We start from the raw sequence: 21,126 nt of genomic DNA, 5'->3' as shown, positions 1-21,126 counted from the left end.
TCGATATTGAGGTCTATAACTAAGAATACAATATTTTCACAAAATTGGCATATTCTATGCAATGTTTTCAAAACATAATAGAAAATTGAAATAAGAAATTTCACTATATATAACCATAAAAACTCAAAACATGTGTATGTATATATATAACTATATTTGCATAGGAAACCAAAACTTATATATATATATATATTATAATATATTATATATATATATTATATATATATATATATATATATATATATATATATATATATATACGAAGAAACTAATAAATGTGTGTGTATAGATAATTGAGGCTTAGAGTATACTAACACACATATATAAATCCCTAATACTAAATTACCAAGTATGATCTTGATTCTTCAATAACTCTTCTAGGTAAATTCTCGCGTATGAAGCCTAAACTGGATCTTGACTTGAATTGTACGATGTTCACTCCACATTCCGCCAACCTGCCTCTTGATAATGATCGTGTAGGCTCTAATCCATCCAACCTTCCAACTAGTTGTTTGTCTACAATAAATACGAAACACAGAATACTAGGACATAACAACATTAGTGATAAATTGTTTGTTAACATCATCAAAACAAGAAGGCAACATCGTTGCATGCCGGTGCACAAAAGTTCTATTTCATTCGAAACCGTTCAAAAGTTACAACGAGTGGATAAAGGGTCAAAACACGACGGCGTTCACCCAAAATTGGTTGTGTTTGGTGTTTAAGACGTGCCTGATCAAGTTCAACGCGAGCGGATCGCTAAAAAAATGATGTGATTTTAGGCCGCGTCCTTAGTGGCGAGCCTAGGTGTCACCTTACATTCACTTCCATACTATATATATACTATATATATATTATTATATATATATATATATATATATTATATATATATATAATATATATTATATATATATATATGCGAAAAGTGATTCTTAAGGTGACACCTTAATTTCTCCCTAAGGACGCGCGCCTAAAATCACATCATTCCCTATTGTTTTTTCTGATCCGCTCCGTTGAAACTTTGATCTACACATTCTTAAGCCTAAACACACCAATTTTTGGGGTGAAGCCGTTCGTGTTTTTGACCATTCATTCACTCCCCGCAATTTTAAACGGTTTTCGAATGATAGAAACTTTTGCACGGCTCAATGAAGGGGTTCAAAACATGACGCGTGGTTCACTCAAAATCGGTGGGTGTTTGGGGTTTAAGAACGTATAGATCCAAGTTCAACGGAGCGTATCGGGAAAAAAAATATGGAATGGATGTGATTTAGGCACGTCCTTAGGTGGCGAATTTAAGGTGTACCTTAGAATCACTTATATATATATATATGATATAATTATATATATATTATATATTATATATATATATTATTACCCTTATATAATATATATAGAGAGAGAGCGAGCGACGAAGAGAGAGAGAAGATGGCGAGCAGAGAGAGAGAGAGTAAGACTTCTATCACTAAATTAAGTCCATCAAACTTTACTGGCCACTCATTTATTAATATAAAAATATTTTTATATCATGCAATGATCACTAGGCCAATATGAGTGCCTTAATTATGTTTGGTGGATACTTTTTGCTATCCACTTAAGTTTGACTAAGTTTTGCCTTCTCTCTCCTCTATATATATATATATATATATATATATATATATATTATATATATATATTTATATATTATAATATATATATATAGAGAGAGAGAGAGAGAGAGAGAGAGAAACTTATGTCAACTTAAGTGGACGTCCACTATGTTTCTTATCCATTGAGATTACTTGATTGAGCTACATTGTAGATGATCTGCACCGTTGAACTTGATCTATATATTCTAAAACCCTAACACACCAAATTTGGGTTGAACCTGTCATGGTTTGACATTTCATCCACTCGTATCAATTTTAACGGTTTTGAATGAATAGAACTTTTTACATGGCTCGACGGATGGTCAAACCGCGACGGGTTCACCCCAAATTTGGTGTGTTGGGGTTTTAGAATATGTAGATCAAGATTAACGGAGCGGATCATCCACAATGTAGTTCAATCAAGTGATCATCAAATACTAAGAAACTTAGTGGACGTCAAAAATTACCCATTATTCTCTCTCTATATATATATATAGAGAGAGAGAAATGGTATGCTTGGTACCCATTATTCTCTCTATATATATAGAGAGAGAAATGGTATGCTTGGTACCTGTAGGCGTCAAAAATTACCTATAGGTCCCCGCACATGGCTCGAGACAGAGAAAAGACGATGAACGTCGCTATCCGAGTCACAGAAGCTTAATCGACATTGACAAGCACATGAAGTGAGTCAACAAACCGTGTGAAGCAACGGAACTTCGGAATAACAGGAACGAAAGGTGATCGGGAACCCCGCCGTCGTTTACGAAAGGCGGAACACCCCACATGCCTCATCTATTCCACACATGATTCAATCATCGTAGCTTATAGATCTCCTCGCCAGCTTTCTAACGCACTTTGAATCACTCAAATCCGAGTTCGGATGAAGAAGTTACGGCGGAAATGGACAAACATGCAAAACGGACTGTCTCAGCCTAAGCTAAGACACCCGAGGTGTCTCGGCCTCGCCAAGACGCCCGAGGGTATCCGTAGCCCTAAAAAGTGGTTTTTTTTGCTGTTATGCGGTTTTAACCGTCTGGATTCCCTGGAGCCTATAAATACAGCCCCAGGGCCTTCATTTTTTCAGATTTGGAATTTTTGAGAGTTGGCGAAGCCCTGTCGGACTGAAGATTAAAGGTGCACGAACTTCAGAGAGGAGGAGGAGAGATCGGATCGAGTTCGTCGGCATAAAGAAGAGGAGCTCGTCAGATCTGCAGTTCTCGTGTTCGTCCCTTAAGATTACCCCGTTGTGGTGATCTTAAGAAGAGTAATTATCTCGCTGTTGCCGAGATAAGCGCTATGGTTTCTTAATTCCTTTGCGAATCAACGAAGCTCTGCCTAATTTTTCAGCAATCAGATCTGATCGACGATGGTCCACGGATATCAACATCCCCGTCACAGGCCAAGATTTCACGCAAGTAGACGGGCGATAAACACCCGTTGCGTTTGTTTGAAGAGAGTTGTATTTTTTTCATTGTGTAAGAAAGTCTTATAAAAAGACTAATTTTATTTTGAATCTGTAATCGATAAACGTGTAATAGATTCAGCAATGAAGAAATCAACTTTCACCGCAAAACAAACTGGCGACCACAGTGGGAGCCAACAGCCTCGCTGTCGAGGCTGTCGTGCCGCAGCCGACGATCAAGATCCCGGTGTTTGAAGAGGTCGAATACGAATTCGACTAGCAGAAATTCGAGGAATATATTTCCTCCTCCTCCAGATCTCCCTCTTGCAAACGCAGGAAAACCGCTACCGCGAAGAACGTGACTTCAGATAAAAAAACCAAGGCTGATGATCTGAACCCGAATGCAGTGAAAGATTCCTCTCCTGCTTCCAAAGAAACCAGATCCAACGTTCGTGACAACTCCTCGAAAGTCAAGGAGTTGCCCATTGAAAGTGCATCAGTGCTGACGAAGAGGGCTCGTCAAAGGCGCCGTCAACATCTCGCACGTCAATTTGCCAAGGCTTTGGAGCCTGTTGACGGGATCTGCTATGATGCGGATCTGAAACTCAGAAGGCGCGAAGTGTTCCAGCAACCAGCTTTGGGAACCTCCTCACAACCACCTACTAACGAATGGGTTCGTGTCAAACGAACTCGTTCAACTCTTGAGGAGCGTATCCATAAGCACCGCACACTGTTAGTGCAGACGAGGATCCTTGTACGGAATGCACAGGAGTTACGGGAAGGAAAGGTGGTCAAAAAGCCACCAAGATCTAAGCAAGTTTGGATGCCAAAGGCCAAATCAGCGCCTAAGGCAAAAGCATCCGAGGCTGCTCTCCGGCCTTTGTCAACTCTAGATCCCCCTCCTATTACTCCCGCACCTCCGGTGAAGCCCTATGACATCATGGATCTCCCCAAATCTAGAGTCCTATTGAAGGATCGCATCGGTTCTCTACCCGAGGATCGAGGAAAAGCGCCTGTTAAGGAAAGTTTGAGACCGTTGAAGGAGCTTCGAGCAAACATCCGGACTGAGGGTCGTACGCGACCTCCTAACAAATTAATTTCTTTAACGGCCCGCTTGGGGGTGCGTGCAGAAAACCAGGAGCCCGTTAAGGTTTCACCCTCACAAAGGTGTGATTCCAAGCGTGTGACTCCTGTAGACGCCAACAAGGCGATGTTTACTCAGATGAAAACGCGTCAGACAGAAGAATGCGTTATACCTGAGAATTCATGTAAACAGCCGATAGGTTGCTCTGACTGCAACGTCGATGAGTTGTACTATCGGGCCGGGTGTACGAATAAATCTCGAAAGAGAAGTACCCGGGAAGCAGACTCTTACTGTCCGTGTACCAAAATTATCAGGGCAGTATTATCAGCGTGTAGCTACCCCAAGACCGCTCCGCAGAGGGTCTCGGTATTAGAGAGGATCTCCAACAGAAAGGCTAAGTCCAATCCAAAGCGTCTCCGTAAGAAACGATCAGTCGTTCAAGGTGACGATGCCCCAGAGGTTACCATCTATATGGTTAATAAGGGAAAATCGATTCGACCTTCTAGCTCTGATCCGCTTGTATCGCATCGTCTAACTCGGTTACGATTAGGAACTATTAGACAAAGGGATTATCAGAGAATGCAGAGAGGGTTATCCTCGGATGATGAAGCATCGGATGCTAACTCGGCAATCGCTTCTGATAATAAGGTATCCAGTCCGGGACAATCCCGTGAAGTGTTTATGATTAACACCGAGGAAGTAGCCAAAATGGTTGAGGATGCCTTGGCCAAGCAGAAAGAGGCATTCAAGATCGAAATGGAAATGGCTATGCTACGGATGAGGAAAGAGCATGACCAACAAATTCGGGCTCTGTCCAAACAATTCGGTGAATCCAGCCATCGTAACAATGCTAATCAAACAGATAGCGATTCAGATACGGATGAACACCTTAAGGCTGATGACCCTCCCATTGACCAAAACACTGGGGGTGGTCCCACTAAGGATAACAATACTGGGGGTGGTCCCACCAAAGATGATAATGCTGGGGGTGGCCCCGTTATTCCTCTCAAGAATCGTCCAAGATCTGATACAGACGAGAACGAGAAAATAAAGGACCTTGAGAGCAAAATTAACGCGCTGATGTCTGCTCAGGGGATAAAAAGGATCGGTATCCCGTCTCCCTACCTAAGAAAGTGGGATTCGATTTCGTATCCGACAAAGTTCAACCTGATCAACTTCATGCCGTTCGACGGGAAGGGCTCGCCCACTCAGCATCTGATCTACTTCAAGTCCTACTTGGGTATGATCTCCGGCAATGAAGCATTGATGGTTCGGTCATTCGTTGGCACCCTTCGTGGGCCTGCCTTCGATTGGTACCGTCGTCTCAAGCCTGGAAGCGTCAACAGTTGGGAAGACCTGGAGATCATGTTCCTCGCTTATTTCTTCGATGATGACACCAAAGTGTCAATCAGGACACTCTTCGATGAGAAACAGAAAGACGGAGAGTCAGTGGATACCTTCATCAAACGATTCCGCAATCAGACAATGAACTGCAAGGATCCCGTCATGGAGGAATTTGTCTTGCAAACCTATCACAATAACTTGTCCATTAACATCTTGGACGTTATAGGAGTAGAGCCGCTTAATACCTGAAAAGAGTTGAAGGTGCGCGGAGAGCAGGCTGAACGCTTTCTCAGAAGGAGGAAGGTCGAAAGAAGCCAACCGATGGCTAACCCTCTGAATCCGAGTCTCATTTCCCATGATGAAGGGAAGGCACCTACAACAGTTGTTGATGTTAATCAGACATCGCAACAGCAGCCCCGAAGACAGCAGAAGACTTCGGATTCGAGGCTCCAAAAAGAGTACTCATTCAAGGATGAAGACGTTCCAGCCATCTTCAAGACCCTTCTTGAAAACAACAAGATCAAGCTGCCACCCATCACAAATCAGGAGGAAGCTGACAATACTACGGATCTGAAGTACTGCGCGTACCACAGGAGGATCCTTCATCCCACCAAGACTATCTCTACTTTAAAGAATAGCATCCAAACATTGGTTGAAGCCGGCGTCATAACGCTAGGATAAGCCAAATAAGAATGGCAACACTCCGAAAAGTATAAGAGTATAAACTGCTTCTTCTAAAACTCCAATAGGTATATGAGTCTAAACTATTTCCTCTCGTTGAAGGGAAGTTCCTGGAGAATTTTATACGTAACATTCTTAAGGATAACCCGATCATGTAACCGAATGCAATGATAAACCCAGTTTCGCGAAGAAGCTGGGGGTGGATGATTCATGTAACGGGAAGTTCCCGAAAGAATATTATATGTAATTTTTTTTAGGGATAACCCGATCATTACAAACAAAATGATAAACACTAAACCCCCACTGTGATTTCCGAACATTCTTTTGCTGAGATGAGATTCGATCATTTTGACAGATCAACTTTTCCTTACAAAATCCCCCACTGATCAAGTCAATTGACGGTGGGTCCACCAAAACTTCAATCCGCCAATTCATGGCAATTGTCAAAGCTTGACGTGTTAAGTCCTGATCACTTAACATCGATATCCTCCATCGAGTGGCTAGTACAAACCGGTATGTTTACTGTTACCTGTATTCTATTCTCTTTGCTTTCAGGTCAAACCTATAAAAGTTAGGGCCAAAGCCAGATTCTCCTCTCGATTCCTTCCATGAACGAGAGGTCCACTTTCAATTCGAGCAATCAAACCTATAAAAGTTAGGATTGTCTCCAAACTCACTTAGTCAAACCTGCAGATAGTTAGGATTAAGATCGAGTCATCCCTTTCGATAAACGAAAGACTTCCATCTTTTCCTTTTCAGCCAAACCTATAAAAGTTAGGGTTAAAATTGGAATTTCCCCTCAATAAATGAGGAACTCTTCTCTTGGATCAAGCAACCAACCCTATAAAAGTTAGGGTTGCTTGAATCTTTCCGATTTTCGGAGTGGAGATCTCACTCCTAGTTTCATCTTTTCGGATTCTGGGGGGTGGAGATCCCACCTCGAGTTTATTTTCCAACTGGAGATAGGATATAAAATTCTTTCTCTTCAGTGCTGGGAGATAGAATATAAAATTCTTCCTCTTTCATTTTTTGGGTTCATCTTTACCCTAAACAAGACCCGGAGATAGAATATAAAATTCTTCCTCTCCAGCATCGGGTTTGTCTTTACCCTAAGAAAAGACATAATTCTCAACTTCAAATCTGCGCACTTTATGCCCAGGGAAATTTATCTCGACTCCTAAATAGAGATAAGCCTACGCCTAATACGCGTTGCCGGTTTAGTCTTTCGCCGATTAAAAAAGACATCAGAGTCTAAGTCTGGGGAATTTTATCCCGAAGCCTAAGAAGGGATAAGTCATCGCCTAATACACGTTGATGGGTACCTTTTCCCTATAAGAAATAGTGAAGCCTATGTATTCAAAGTCATAGCATCAAGTCTAAGTGAATTAATTCTCTTAGCACAACGTTACATGCGGAACGGACTAAAACAATCTGCATGCTAGCCCGATTCAAACGGTAATTGGTAAAGGCACATCAAACCCGTTGAAGGCTGGGGGTTTGCTAAAAAATCCTAAGTCTATGTCTAACACACATCGCCGGTTTAGGCTTTCGCCGATTGAAAAAGGCACTAGAGTCTAAGTCTGGGGAATTTTATCCCGAAGCCTAAGAAGGGATAAGTCATCGCCTAATACGCGTTGCTGAGTACCTTTTTCCCATAAGAAATGGTGAAGTCTACGTATTCAATATCGTAGCACTAAGAGCGTTAACTCTCTTAGCACAACGTTACATATAGAACGGACTTATATAACATGTATGCTAGCCCGATTCAAACGGTAGTCGGTAAAGGCACATCAAACCCGTTGAAGGCTGGGGATTTGCCAAAAAATCCTAAGTCTATGTCTAACACACATCGCCGGTTTAGTCTTTCACCGGTTGAAAAAGACACCAGAGTCTAAGTCTGGGGAATTTTATCCCGAAACCTAAGAAGGGATAAGTCAGCGTCTAACACGCGTTGCCGGTTAGTCCTTAACCGTAAAAATGACAAAAGCCCACATATTCGACATTATGACAGGTTATTATTAATAACACCATAATCCGTGCTTCACACGCATGGGGAATTTTATCCTGAATCCTAAGCAGGAATAAGCCAACGCCTAACACGCGTTGCCGGTTTAGTCTTTTACCGATTGAAGAAGACACCAGAATTCTAGTCTGGGGACTTTTATCCTGAATCCTAAATAAGGATGAGTCAGCGCCTAACACGCGTTGCTGGGTAGTCTATTCCCGTGACAAAGACAAAGTCTACGTATTCAGTATCGTAGCATCAAGTCTAAGGGAATTCATTCCTTTAGCACAACGTCACATACAGAACGGACTTAAAACAATCCGCATGTAAGCCCGATTCAAACGGTAATCGGTAAGAGCACGTCAAATCCGTTGAGGGCTGAGGATTTGCCAAAAATCCTAAGTTAACGTCTGATACACATCGCTGTTTAGTCTTTTCACATGAGAAAGACGAAGTCTACGTATTCAATATCGTAGCACTAAAAGAGTTAACTCTTTTAGCACAACGTTATGTGTAGAGCGGATTTAGACAATCTGCATGCTAGCCCGACTCAAACGGTAGTCGGTAAAGGCTAATCAAACCCGTTGATGGTTGAGAATTTGCCAAAAATTCAATAAATATGAGTCATTGACGCACCAGCTCTGTTAGTTGGTCTCGTGACTCGAGTATCCAACAACTTCAGGATAAGATCCATACATGCAGATGAATCAGCTTTAACAGTTGGTCCTGTAGCCCTGACACTTAGGACCGCCACGCTCCAATACCTTAAGAGCTTAAACTATGTATACTCCAGCAAACGTACGAGTGTAAACTGTGTCAACGTCGGGCGATCCAAAACCCTAGGTTACCGCCGGTCAACGCGTAACCCTAGGTCAACACCAATCAACGAGTCACGATCCAAAACCATAGGACAACGCCGGTCAACACATAACCCTAGGTCAACGCCAGTCAACGCGTTGCGATCCGAAACCCTAGGTCAACGTCGGTCAACGCGTAACCCTAGGTCAACGCGTAACCCTAGGTCAACGCCAATCAACGCGTTGCGATCCGAAACCCTAGGTCAACGCCGGTCAACGCGTTGTGACAAAAAATCAACGTACGGCTATCTGAAACCCTAAGTCAGCACGATGCGACGGAGATAGTCAGTTCTAAGTTAACTCAATGACACGAGCCAAACTCAACTCATCAGTTTTAGATTCGAGACTCTGATGATGGCCAGACGATAAACGCAACGCCAGAAGAACTTCAGCTATTCGTCAAAGCATCGAATAGATTGAAAATCACAGGAGTTAAGAATTGAAGCTAACTACAGGTCCTCTACGCCGACCGAAGGCTGGACCAATCACATCCAAAGTATTTCAGCCCATTCTATAAAAGAAACGAGACTGAAACACTTTGGAGGGGGTATCTGTAGGCATCAAAAATTACCTATAGGTCCCCGCACACAACTCGAGACAGAGAGAAGACGATGAACGTTGCTATCTGACTCACATAAGCTTAATTAACATTGACAAGCACATGAAGTGAGTCAACGAACCGTGCGAAGCAACGGAACTTCGGAAAAACAGGAACAAAAGGTGATCGGGAACCCCGCTGTCGTTTATGAAAGGTGGAACACCCCACATGCCTCATCTATTCCACACATGACTCAATCATCGAAGCTTATAGATCTCCTCGTCAGCTTTCTAACGCACTTTGAATCACTCAAATCCGAGTTCGGATGAAGAAGTTACGACGGAAATGGACAAGCATGCAAAACGAACTGTCTCAGCCTAAGCTAAGACACCCCGAGGTGTCTCGGCCCAAACGAGATACCCCAAGGTGTCTCGGCCCAAGCCGAGACACCCGAGGGTGTCTCGACCTCGCCAAGACGCCCGAGGGTGTTCGTAGCCCTAAAAAATGGTTTTTTTTGCTGTTATGCGGTTTTAACCGCCTGGATTCCCTAGAGCCTATAAATACAGCCCCAGGGCATTCATTTTTTCAGATCTGGAATTTTTGAGAGTTGGCGAAGCCCTGCCGGACTGAAGATTAAAGGTGCACGAACTTCAGAGAGGAGGAGGAGAGATCAGATTGAGTTCGTCGGCATAAAGAAGAGGAGCTCGTCAGATCTGCAGTTCTCGTGTTCGTCCCTTAAGATTACCCCGTTGTGGTGATCTTAAGAAGAGTAATTATCTCGCTGTTGCCTAGATAAGTGCTATGGTTTCTTGATTCCTTCGCGAATCAATGATGCTCTGTCCAATTTTTCAGCAATCAGATCTGATCGACGGTGGTCCACGGATATCAACATCCCCGTCACAGGCCAAGATCCCACGCAAGTAGCGGGCGATAAACACCCGTTGTGTTTGTTTGAAGAGAGTTGTATTTTTTTTCATTGTGTAAGAAAGTCTTATAAAAAGACTAATTTTACTTTGAATCTGTAATTGATAAACGTGTAATAGATTCAACAATGAAGAAATCAACTTTCACCGCAAACACTACCAAGCACTAAAAGTTATGTTTGGTAGTGAGGTGACATAATCCCCTCCACTCATTCAAATGGTTGAATATCCTCATGTACTTCTCAACTCATGTGAATGTGGTCCCCCATTTGAATGAGTGAATGAGATTGTGCCACCTTACTACCAAGCACAAAATTTATGTTTGGTAGTGAGCAAAACTTGTGTCAACTTAAGTGGATAGCAAAAAGTTGTCCAACAAACTTTTTAGCCACTCATATTGCCTAGGGATCCTTGCATGATATGAAAAGATTTTTTATATTAATAAATGAGTGGCTAGGAAGTTTGGTGGACATCAACTTAAGTTGATAGGAGTCTTACTCTATATATATATATATATATACATATATAATTCATGGATGGGTATAGCGGCTACAACCAAATAAAGATGAACCCTGTGGATGCGGAAAAGACTGCCTTCAGAACTCCGATAGGTAACTTCTATTACACAGTGATGCCTTTTGGTTTAAAGAATGCTGGTGCTACTTATCAACGTGCTATGACTGCTATTTTTCATAATATGATGCATGAGGCGACCGGAGGGAGGATGACGTTGATGACATAGTAGTGAAATCCAAGCAAAGGAAAGAGAATGTGGAAGTGCTTCGTCGAGTCCTACAGAGATGCAGAGAATACAAGCTGAAGATGAACCCGATGAAGTGCGCCTTCGGAGTAATGTCAGGGAAATTTCTTGATTATTTGGTGAATCGACAAGCCTTTGCGAAAATCAAGGAGACCTTAGCGAACGCCCCAGTGATGATGGCTCCAATAGCAGGTAAGGAACTTAAGCTATATCTTGCTTTCAATGATAATGCTATCGGAGTAGTGCTAGCACAGGATGATCAAAATGGTCAAGAAAAGCCAATAGACTATGCTAGTAGAATTCTCAAAGAAGCTGAAGCTAGATAAAAAAAGCAGAGAAAATTCTTTAGCTATTATAGAAGCAGCCCAAAAGTCAATATATTATATGCTGGCGCACAAGGTTGGTTGTGGGGGCTAATCCGATAAGGTACTTGCTGTCAAGGCCAGCCCTCTCGGGAAGGAAAGCGCGATGGTTGTTACAGCTGTCAGAATTTTACATAGAATGTGTCACTCCCAAAGCGATAAAGGGGCAAGTTTTTGCAGATCTACTGGCTAGTTTTCCTTCAAAAGACCCTTTCGAGCTTTCTGAAGAAATTCCTGGTGAGATAGAACAGAATTCATCCCTTAAGGGTCCATTGGTATTCGCTACCAATGAGGCAACTCTGTCTTTGCACCGAAGCGGGCTATCAAGCAAGAGATTGCCTCCGAACTTCACTCCTTGATCACCTGTCTGGCCTCTATCCGTTCTGAGGAGATTGAGTACGGAAATAGATGAACTTGACGAACTATCGATTCGGGTAAACTCTGTGTGCCCTGGTCTTACTCCAGACATTTCGTTCCGGGATTCATGGAATCACTCACTGGTTGAAAACGAATAGAGAATTGTTTACTTACGCCCAACGCTAGGGGAAAAACGATTGCACCCAGCATCACCGACACTCCACCAAGACAAGACGGATTGGATGCCGAGTAGTTATCTCAATCAATGGGGTAGATCGTTGTCCTCGTTCTTCTTGCCAGGAAGCACTCCCTACCACTCTTAAGAAAAAGGAACTCACCAAGGGCTTACAGCGCCTTAGACTCAAGAAAAGGCGTGAGACGAAGGAAAGAGAGGATTTACCGAACCGAACTTGTGGACATACCCCCTCACACGCCGGTGAGGCTTTTACCTGACGGTCAAAGCGGGAAACCATAGGCAACCTACAGGAGAGGGATGGTGGCATGCTTATCAAGAAATAGGCGCATTATCCGTCGGTTTCTTGTCTAATTATATTAAGTTAAGGCGCGATAGACGTCGTTTAGGGCGCCGATATCCGTCGCCAATAAACTCATGCTTAACGGCAGATTTACCTTTCCAAAACGAGACTTTTTGGAAAAGCATGTATTCAACGACGGCGCACATACCAAGGCTAATAGGAGATATGTAACACAAACAGCACGAGAACATAGTGCATGGAGATGGGCAATTGAGACAAGGGAGCTCACGGCTTTCCATCCATGAGCGGATAAGCAGCACAAAGACACAACCAAGAAGAGAGAAAGAACAATTTCTAGTAGATAAGATCATGCAGCTATATCGATCGTACAGTCGATCATACAAAGAGATGCTTTTACAGCCAAAGCAGCGGGTGTGGACGAATCCACTAAAGCGGAAAGGCCTGGGGATACAGTTCCAATAAGGTCTGGATGGGAATCTTCTCGAACATCTTTAGCTGATGCAAGATCAGGTGAGTCTTCCACTTACAAGTTAGCCAGGTAAACCCTTTTCGCTACTAGGGAACTAAACTAAGATGGTGGAGCAGCCAGGCGGGTAGGTGAGGAACTAGGTTCCCGGAAAAAAGAGAGAGAAAGGAGGTTGAACCCAAGATGTCAGCTGGACGATCGGCTTGTGAGACAGTTGGGTAGAGCTAGCAAGCAAATGTGAAAGGATAGTTAGCTGCGCATTCGCTACGAGGTTACCCATTTGACTGAGCTCGCGCTGCCCTAACCCGGTCTTCCCTTGCAACCGGGTATAGCGTGGCACACCCATGTCGATGGAGATTTGATTTCCATTCAACTGAACTAACTACTTAGTCGACTTGCTGCCTAGCCCACCAGGCTGCCCCCACCTTACTAGATAGATAGAAACGGAGGAAGACGCTCATATCACCACATGCCGGACGTGAGCATAGGCATCCAAAACAGAAAGAGAAGGAGTGGGAAAAGAAAGATAAGGAAACGGAACCTATCCAGGTAGCGAGGAATGACTAAAGTAGAGACAATGGCCCCAAGAAAGACGAGGGGGAGAGAGACAGACATGACCAAGATCCCCAGGGGAAAAGCCATGACTACCGCAACATAGGTTTTTCAGATACCTACTGCTATTCAAGTTGGTGCCAAAGACGAGAGAGTAGACCATACAGATCCAGATAGACACGAAAAGGAATCATCTTTTTGGTAACAAGATCTCTATTCCGTAGAGAAGATCGAAAGACAAGAATTGCATAAATAAAGAGATGCTCGGAATAGGTCACATAGTGAGTGGTCTTCCTTCTCTATAGATGCGATAAGAGACTGTGTGCGCGGGATGCCTATTGATGAGATAATTGGCAAGAGAGATCTGCGGCTGACCTTTTTTCCAGGTTTGCTTGCTGACTGAGCTGCTTTACATTTTGTTTTATTCGCATGGCACTCAATCTTTCTGTTTGAGAGCCACTGAATGACTTTTCTTGCTGTGAAGCAAAAAAGCAAAGAGTCTAGTATACCTTTGAAGTGGGAAGATTAGCTAATTTTCATTGACCGAGCTTTCACCATCTCCGGATGAAGTGGATTCATCTACTCGTATCACGGACTGAACAAGCCAAGGTGAACTCAGCTATCCATTCCATTGGCCAACAAAAGAGGATAGACATAGCGCTGTTGAGGTGTATAAGCCTACCTTATCATAGCGCCCCGACTCAACTCGACTCCGATGATAATGTTGTGGATAGATAGCGCTTTCTGACGCATCCTTCCGCGTGGAATCTCTTGATCTTGAATGCGTGTCTACTGATTAGGATGAATGACTTGAGTCCTTATTCACCGATCAGCTTTCTTCTCTTTTTTTTAGAACTCGATGCGATCGATGCTCATCTCTTTGGATAGGGGGGACCCTACTGAGCGAGATTTAAAAGAAGGAATATCTTCTTCTAGCTTGGATTAATTGAGCTCTGATCTTATGGAATCCTATATCTATACTTGACGGTGGCGCTGCTCTTCATTCTTGCAACAACTTTCCACGGATTCTGACTGAGTTGCATAAGTAGGACCTCATTGCATTGTCTTCCCGTCTCTCTCGTTTTTAGGCTTGATCTGATGAGTGATAAATGGGTCGGTGAAGAAGAAAAACATCGTCGACCCTTGAGTCCCACGGGGAAGCCTCTTCATTCTCGATGAAGCAAAGGGCTCATTCGAAAAAGAAGCTCAAACAAAACAGCCGAGTGGGTCTGCCAGCTCAACCAGCTAGTCAAGAAGAATGGGCAAAAGCAGCAGGCAAAGAAGGAGATACTTGAGTTCACAAGCCATAATTCATAGGTAGGATAGAAAAAACAAAAAAAGAGTCAACAATAAGCAAGCATAGGGATATCAAACTAATAGCTAGAGTGAATAGCAAGGGTAGGACCAAAATCTCTGTTTTGAAAGGGAGGGAAAGGGATGCTCGGAAGAAGGACTGACTGGACTGCCTATACGACTACTGTCTGATCGCCCAAACTCCGTCTCGTCTTTTTGATGGGCACTTGACTTTCGTGTGTCGCCTTTCTCGAACTCTTGCTTGTTCATTTGTGAAGGAACCAACATCTGTGATTGGTACTCCCTCAATGTCAATAAAAGATAGATTCGGCAATGGGAAACGCTTATGCCCTCAGGGATGCTCTCAACAAAAAAGAAACCTTCGTCCTATCCCCGCTTTCAGCAACCGACGCCGAGATGTTCGCCCCGATGCGGTAGATAAGTGGATAGGTTCGCGATAGGAGGACTGGCCCTTTCCGTACCTCAAAGACGGATTCAAAATAGGTTTCTCCCAGGTTAGAGAACTTTCCCCGCTGTCCTTCTTTCAGCGCGGTCCTAACTTCCTTCTCTTCAGGTTAATCCTTAGAATTGGTAATCGGATCGGCAACAGGTAACAGGCTTTATGTGGGTTCAATTCCTTGATTCCTCAAAGAAATATGGGTACTATGATAAAAATTCGGTATAGTTTATTATGGATACTAGAGTATACTCGTTACTATAGTCGTTGCAAAGGTGGGGCTTCGAAGAAGAGTGACTCAAAGAAGGACTGACGGAAGTCGTTCCATGGCAAAGGCAAGGAACAACCTACCACCAGGAGTGCGAGGGTGCCTTCATCTGCGGAGCGTTGGGCACCGGGCCATGGACTGCCTAAGAGGAAGGCTCTCAATGCACTTCTGAAGACCGAAGAGGCGAAGGAGCTAGTGAAAAGGAGCCTGAAGAGCCTAAGATGGGTGCGCTTAGGCTACTAAACGTTGTGAAGAAGCAGCCTGCAAGTCCCAAGCGGGCCACTAAGGGTCTAATGTACGTGGATATGAACATAAACGGCCAGCAGGCTAGGGCCCTAGTTGATACAGGAGCAACCCACAACTTCATATCCGAGGAGAAAGCCAATGGGGGCTGAAGACGGAAAGGGACACCAGCCGCATCAAGGCCGTTAACTCTGCCGCGAAACCAATCCATGGCATTGCAAAGGGCGTGGAGCTACAAATAGGAGGATGGAAAGGACGACTAATTTCACTGTGGCGCCGCTAGCCCGCGTCAAGCGGCTAGGGATAGAGTTCTTGGAACCAACCGACGTCCCTATGCCATACTTGGGCACCTTAGGCATCATGGATGAAGGAAGACCAGGCATGATCCCAAGTGTGAATGTGAAAACGAGTGTGCCCACTTTATCCGCCTTGCAGCTTGTCAAGGGAGTCAAGAAGGACGAAGAAACCTTTGTGGCTGCGCTAGTTGGGGATGAAGAAAATGGGTCAAGTGAGGAGCTACCGACTGTACTGTAATAGCAGAAGTCTTGACGAGTTCAAAGATGTTATGCCACCGGACGAGGAGACTTCCACCTAGGAGAGAGGTGATCATCGCATTGAGCTGGAACCTGGGCTAAGCACCGGCAATGGCACCTTACAGGATGGCCCCACCGGAGCTAGAAGAACTGAGGAGGCAATTGAGGGAGTTGCTAGATGCCGAGCCATCAAAGGCCCCATATGGTGCACCAGTGCTGTTTCAAAAGAAGCACGATGGGAGTCTTCGACTTTGCATCGACGATAGAGCCCTCAACAACGGTAAGGATCAATAACAAGTACCCACATCCCTCTCATTGCGGATCTGTTCGATCAGCTAGGAAGAGCACGGTACTTTTCGAAGTTAGATCTTCGGTCAGGCTACTATCAGTCCGAATCGCTGAGGGCGACGAGGCAAAGACTACTTGTGTCACCCGATATGGTGCCTTCGAGTTTCTGGTGATGCCTTTTGGCTGCCAGCAGCAACGTTTTGCACCCTGATGAACCGGTTGTTCCACCCCTACCTGGACTGGTTTGTGGTGGTATATCTTGATGACATTGTGGTCTATAGTGGGACGCTTGAAGAGCACGTGGAGCACTTACGAGCTGTCTTCCAGATATTACGCGACAACCAGCTTTATGTCAAGAAGGAGAAGTGCTCTTTGCTCAACAATCAGTTTGTTCCTTGTACATCGGATCAAGGGAGGGACCATTTGCATGGACAATGAGAGGTGAAGGCCATAGAGGAATGGGTCCCCCATCAAAGGTATATGAGTTAAGATCTTTTTCTTGGCCTGGTAAACTACTATCGTAGTGTTCATCAAGGCTTTTCGGGTCGGGCTGCACCTTTGACTAATCTCCTTAAGAAGAACCAACCATGGCATTGGACGAGAGAATCTCAAGAGCCCTTGAGGACTTAAAGGGAGCCATCATGGCTGATCGCGTGCTGGCCTTGCCGGATCACGCTAAGCCGTTCGAGGTACATACCGATGCTTCGGACTATGCATCGGTGGAGTTCTTATGCAAGAGGGCCCCAATCGCCTATGAGAGCCGTAAGCCAATGACACCGAGCGGAAATACACAGTACAAGAAAAGGGGATGACCGCCATAGTGCACTGTCTACGCACTTGGAGACACTATCTGCCTCGGGTCAAAATTCGTTGTCCGAACGGATAAGATAGCCACACACTATTTCCAAACACAGAAGAAGCTCAGCCCGAAGCAATGCAAGGTGGCAAGACTTCTTGGCTGAGTTCGATATGTGTATAGAGTATAAGCCGGGACGCACAAATCGTCTGGCTGATGCGTTAAGTCGGAAAGCAGAGCTTGTGAGCTTGAAGCTACAGGAGATAACTGCTGTGAGCCAGTTTAGGAGCACCCTTTCTTATAGGATCAAGGAGGGTCTACAATATAACGCAGTAGCTACGGAGCCTACTACAAGCTGTCAAGGAGGGGACTCGTCGCTTTTGGGAAAAGGATGCGTCTGCTCTACACCAAGGGAATGTTTTCGTCCCAAGGTGGGATAACATACGTAGGGACTTGTTGAAGGAGTGTCACGACACTCGCTGGGCAGGACATCCCGCCCCCGAACAATGGCGTTGCTTTATTAGAAATTTCATGGATGGGATTTTTGCTTAATCAGCTTTCACTTTTCGGGGAGTTGTCCAGCTATAGGAACTCTTTTTGATAGGAGCGATTCCAGTCATCGATGAGATGAATTCAAACCCAGAAGGCAAGGACTGATAGCCTTTTCTTTTTCCAGTCCCGGCTTATGCTTATGGGCCAAAGGCAGTCATCAAAATAGATGGTCTTACCCTTCGACCTCCGCAATGCCACGGCAAAACACTAGATTGGTATACCATTTGACTCCCTGACCCCCTGAGCTGTCTTGACTTAACTTATGTTTACAATGAAAGAAATTCAAGTTTTGTACGTTCAAGCTATGAAGACTCCCCGGTCAACCTTTATTCTCTATCAGTTTTGTTTGACAGCCAATGGAGAAAGCTTATGAAGGCGGATCTCCCAAAGAGGACTGATCGAATGACGGCAGCTCAAGCGAAGTCAAATAGAGAATGATTCTTTGTTTTGCTTGGCCAAAGGAGGAGTTCACATTTCTTCACTAGCGGCTTATCGTCTACCTACTTTTTATTTGAATCGAACGGTCCGATTCAGTTGTTCGTAAACCAGTGGGAATTATGCCATGGCATGGTAAAGCTTCTTTTCGTTTCATCTCCCATAAGTGCTTCCAATGGGAACTTTAGCTCTTTCTTTCATAGGTATTGGACTGTAGCCTAAGCCTACTCGACAAACAAAAAGTACTGGAACGGATAGGTTGGATTAGACCACAGCTTGCTTTACTGGAACGGGGAGGAAGAGGTCTCTCGTCACTATGCTCTCCTCTCTGGTCCTCGATGTTTACTAGTCTGCTATCCCCTCTCGTTCATCTAACTATACCCTATGGTCTGCGGCTCCTCCACCTCAGCTCAGCCCCTTTTCATTCGGTTGCCCTGTTTCAGTCCTTCTGAAAAAGATTCGTTACCCGGATTGTGACTTGCTTCTCAACAAGCTACTAATTTGAATGAACGCTTCCCAACCACCGGTATCTAGATTAAGTCACGAAGGCTACAACTGGGACTAAAAAGAGAGTCCAAAAGGGAATCCATCAGGCCTGTCCGCCACAACCGGAAAAGGGACCTGCTGTGCAAATATTTCATTCGACGTCTTTTGTTGGGAGGCAAAGACGGGATTTCCTGCCTTGCCCTCTTGCTGTATATCAGTTCTCGCTTATCCGGCCGAAAGAAAGAACAATCTCTACGATCTCCAAAACCAACTTCCACTAGCGCCTCACACGGGAACGCTCTCACCGTACGCTAGAAAGATGAAAAGAAGAATATGCCAACAAGGAAATCTTATTCCACCGGAGATGGAGAAGCCAATCCCGCATAATCAAGAAAGGATGCCGTCACCGAATGAAGACAATACCCACCATAGGGAGAAGAAGAACGGGCTAATCCAGCTAATAAGTGGGCGGTAAAGTATATAAATTTAAGAGAAAATCAAAAAAAAAGGTAAAGCAAAGCAGTCATGAATCAGGCTAACTTCCATCGAGCAAGTAGAGAAATGAACGAATGAAAGAAGTCCTCGCGAAAGACGTTCAATACATTCTGACAAGCCAGCTTCTTTTTCCCTAAAAAAGCAGTTCTTCCCCTGCTCCTACCTTATTACGTAGTTCCCTTGTATTCTATTCCTTGAAGAGAGAGATTTTGAAATGCCTGTTCAACTTTTTATGAGGTTTGATGGTGGAGGCGTAGCGAGCGCCTTAGGGATAAGTCCTAAAGCAGAAGAGGAAGACATGAATTAGCTACTGACTTTTCTTACTAAACCTACTAAACCGAATCTGACTTACCTACTTGATTCCTATCTGACTTGCCTGACTGTTACACTTTTTTACTTGAATCACTTACTCTAGCACTGAGTCTGACTCTTATTGACTCGTACAAAAGCCAGCTCGTGAGTCATCTATCAAGTCTTAGCTTTTCAACGGATTAGAAAAGACCTTCGACTCGTGGCTCCCAAGGCAATAGAATACAAGGGAACTACGTAATAAGGTAGGAGCAGAGGGAGAACTGCTTTTTTAGGGAAAAAGAAGCTGGCTTGTCAGAATGATATGAACGTCTTTCGCGAAGACTTCTTATATTCGTTCATTTCTCTACTTGCTCGATGGAAGTTAGCCTGATTCATGACTGCTTTGCTTTACCTTTTTTTTGATTTTTCTCAATATAAATTTAATATACTTTACCGCCCACTTATTAGCTGAATAGCCCGTTCTTCTTCTCCTATGGTGGGGTATTGTTCTTCATTCGGGATGACGGCATCCTTCTTGATTATGCGGGATTGGCTTCTCCATCTCACGGTGAATAAGATTTGCCTTGTTGGCACCAACCTCTCGAGATGCCCGAGAAAAAAGGAACGTGGGGAAGAGGAATCGACGAAGAATCCAAGAAAGAGCAGCGAAGGAAAAGCGTGAGGCGAAAATTTGCGAATATTGATGTTAGAAGGTGCTAAATCAATAGGTGCCGGAGCAGCTACAATTGCTTCAGCGGGAGCAGCTGTCGGTATTGGAAACGTCTTCAGTTCCTCGATTCATTCCGTGGCGCGAAATCCCTCATTGGCTAAACAATTATTTGGTTATGCCATTTTGGGCTTTGCTCTAACCGAAGCTATTGCATTGTTTGCTCTAATGATGGCCTTTCTGATCTCATTCGTCTTCCGATAGTAAACTGGTGTTTGACAGCTTTGTGTGAGGAGTTATATGCAAGAATGACATACTAGATCAGTACTTTAAACTGGCATCTCTCGTAAGTCCAAGCAAACACATCTTGTATTCTAGAACTAATTTACATGCTTTCTTTTTCAGTGATGCCAAGGCTAGCTGATACAAATTGAAAGTTGTTTCTTCTTCGCCAAACAACTAAAAAAGGTTGATTTGCTCCAAACTTTTTCTTCACTGCTTTGACGCCGTCTTGAAAATAGCTTGGCGCGGATTTGGCTTCTTGGACTTATTTTGTTCTTTCTTCAACGAGGTCATACTTCACTAATGGCCCTCTTTTTCCTATTCTTCTTTTTTGGCTTATGTCTCCCTTTCTTTGGGCTTTATCGCCTGTCGCTTTCGTCTCGTTCTCCTCACCAGAGGGCCTTCGTTCTGTTATTGCTATAATGTAGAGTATTACCATTGCAGCGTGACTTTGATGCACTGCTCTTCACCATCAGCTTAAAGTTTTCTTGAGCCCTCCTCGCTAGCTCTGCTTATCTCTCGCTTCATCAGGTTTTTTTACCTCTCGCTGGACTTTCTGATCTTCATTTATTAAGTCCTCC

The 21,126-nt window shown here is 44.0% G+C and overlaps 1 protein-coding gene across 1 annotated transcript; it reads left to right on the top strand.

Annotated features, from left to right (window-relative positions):
* On the top strand, positions 20,194–20,532 carry LOC109825732 (ATP synthase subunit 9, mitochondrial). The gene has a single exon (XM_020392611.1). The coding sequence runs from the start codon at positions 20,300–20,302 to the stop codon at positions 20,525–20,527; it is 228 nt and encodes a 75-aa protein (XP_020248200.1). The 5' UTR covers positions 20,194–20,299; the 3' UTR covers positions 20,528–20,532.

This window comes from Asparagus officinalis, chromosome 10 (genome assembly GCF_001876935.1).
Source record: "Asparagus officinalis chromosome 10, Aspof.V1, whole genome shotgun sequence".
In the NCBI taxonomy this organism is placed as follows: domain Eukaryota; kingdom Viridiplantae; phylum Streptophyta; class Magnoliopsida; order Asparagales; family Asparagaceae; genus Asparagus; species Asparagus officinalis.
This window is presented reverse-complemented; position numbering and strand designations above follow the sequence as displayed.

Excerpts from the sequence above, each read along its gene's own strand:
- LOC109825732 (XM_020392611.1), top strand. The coding sequence starts at position 20,300 with ATGTTAGAAGGTGCTAAATCAATAGGTGCCGGAGCAGCTACAATTGCT.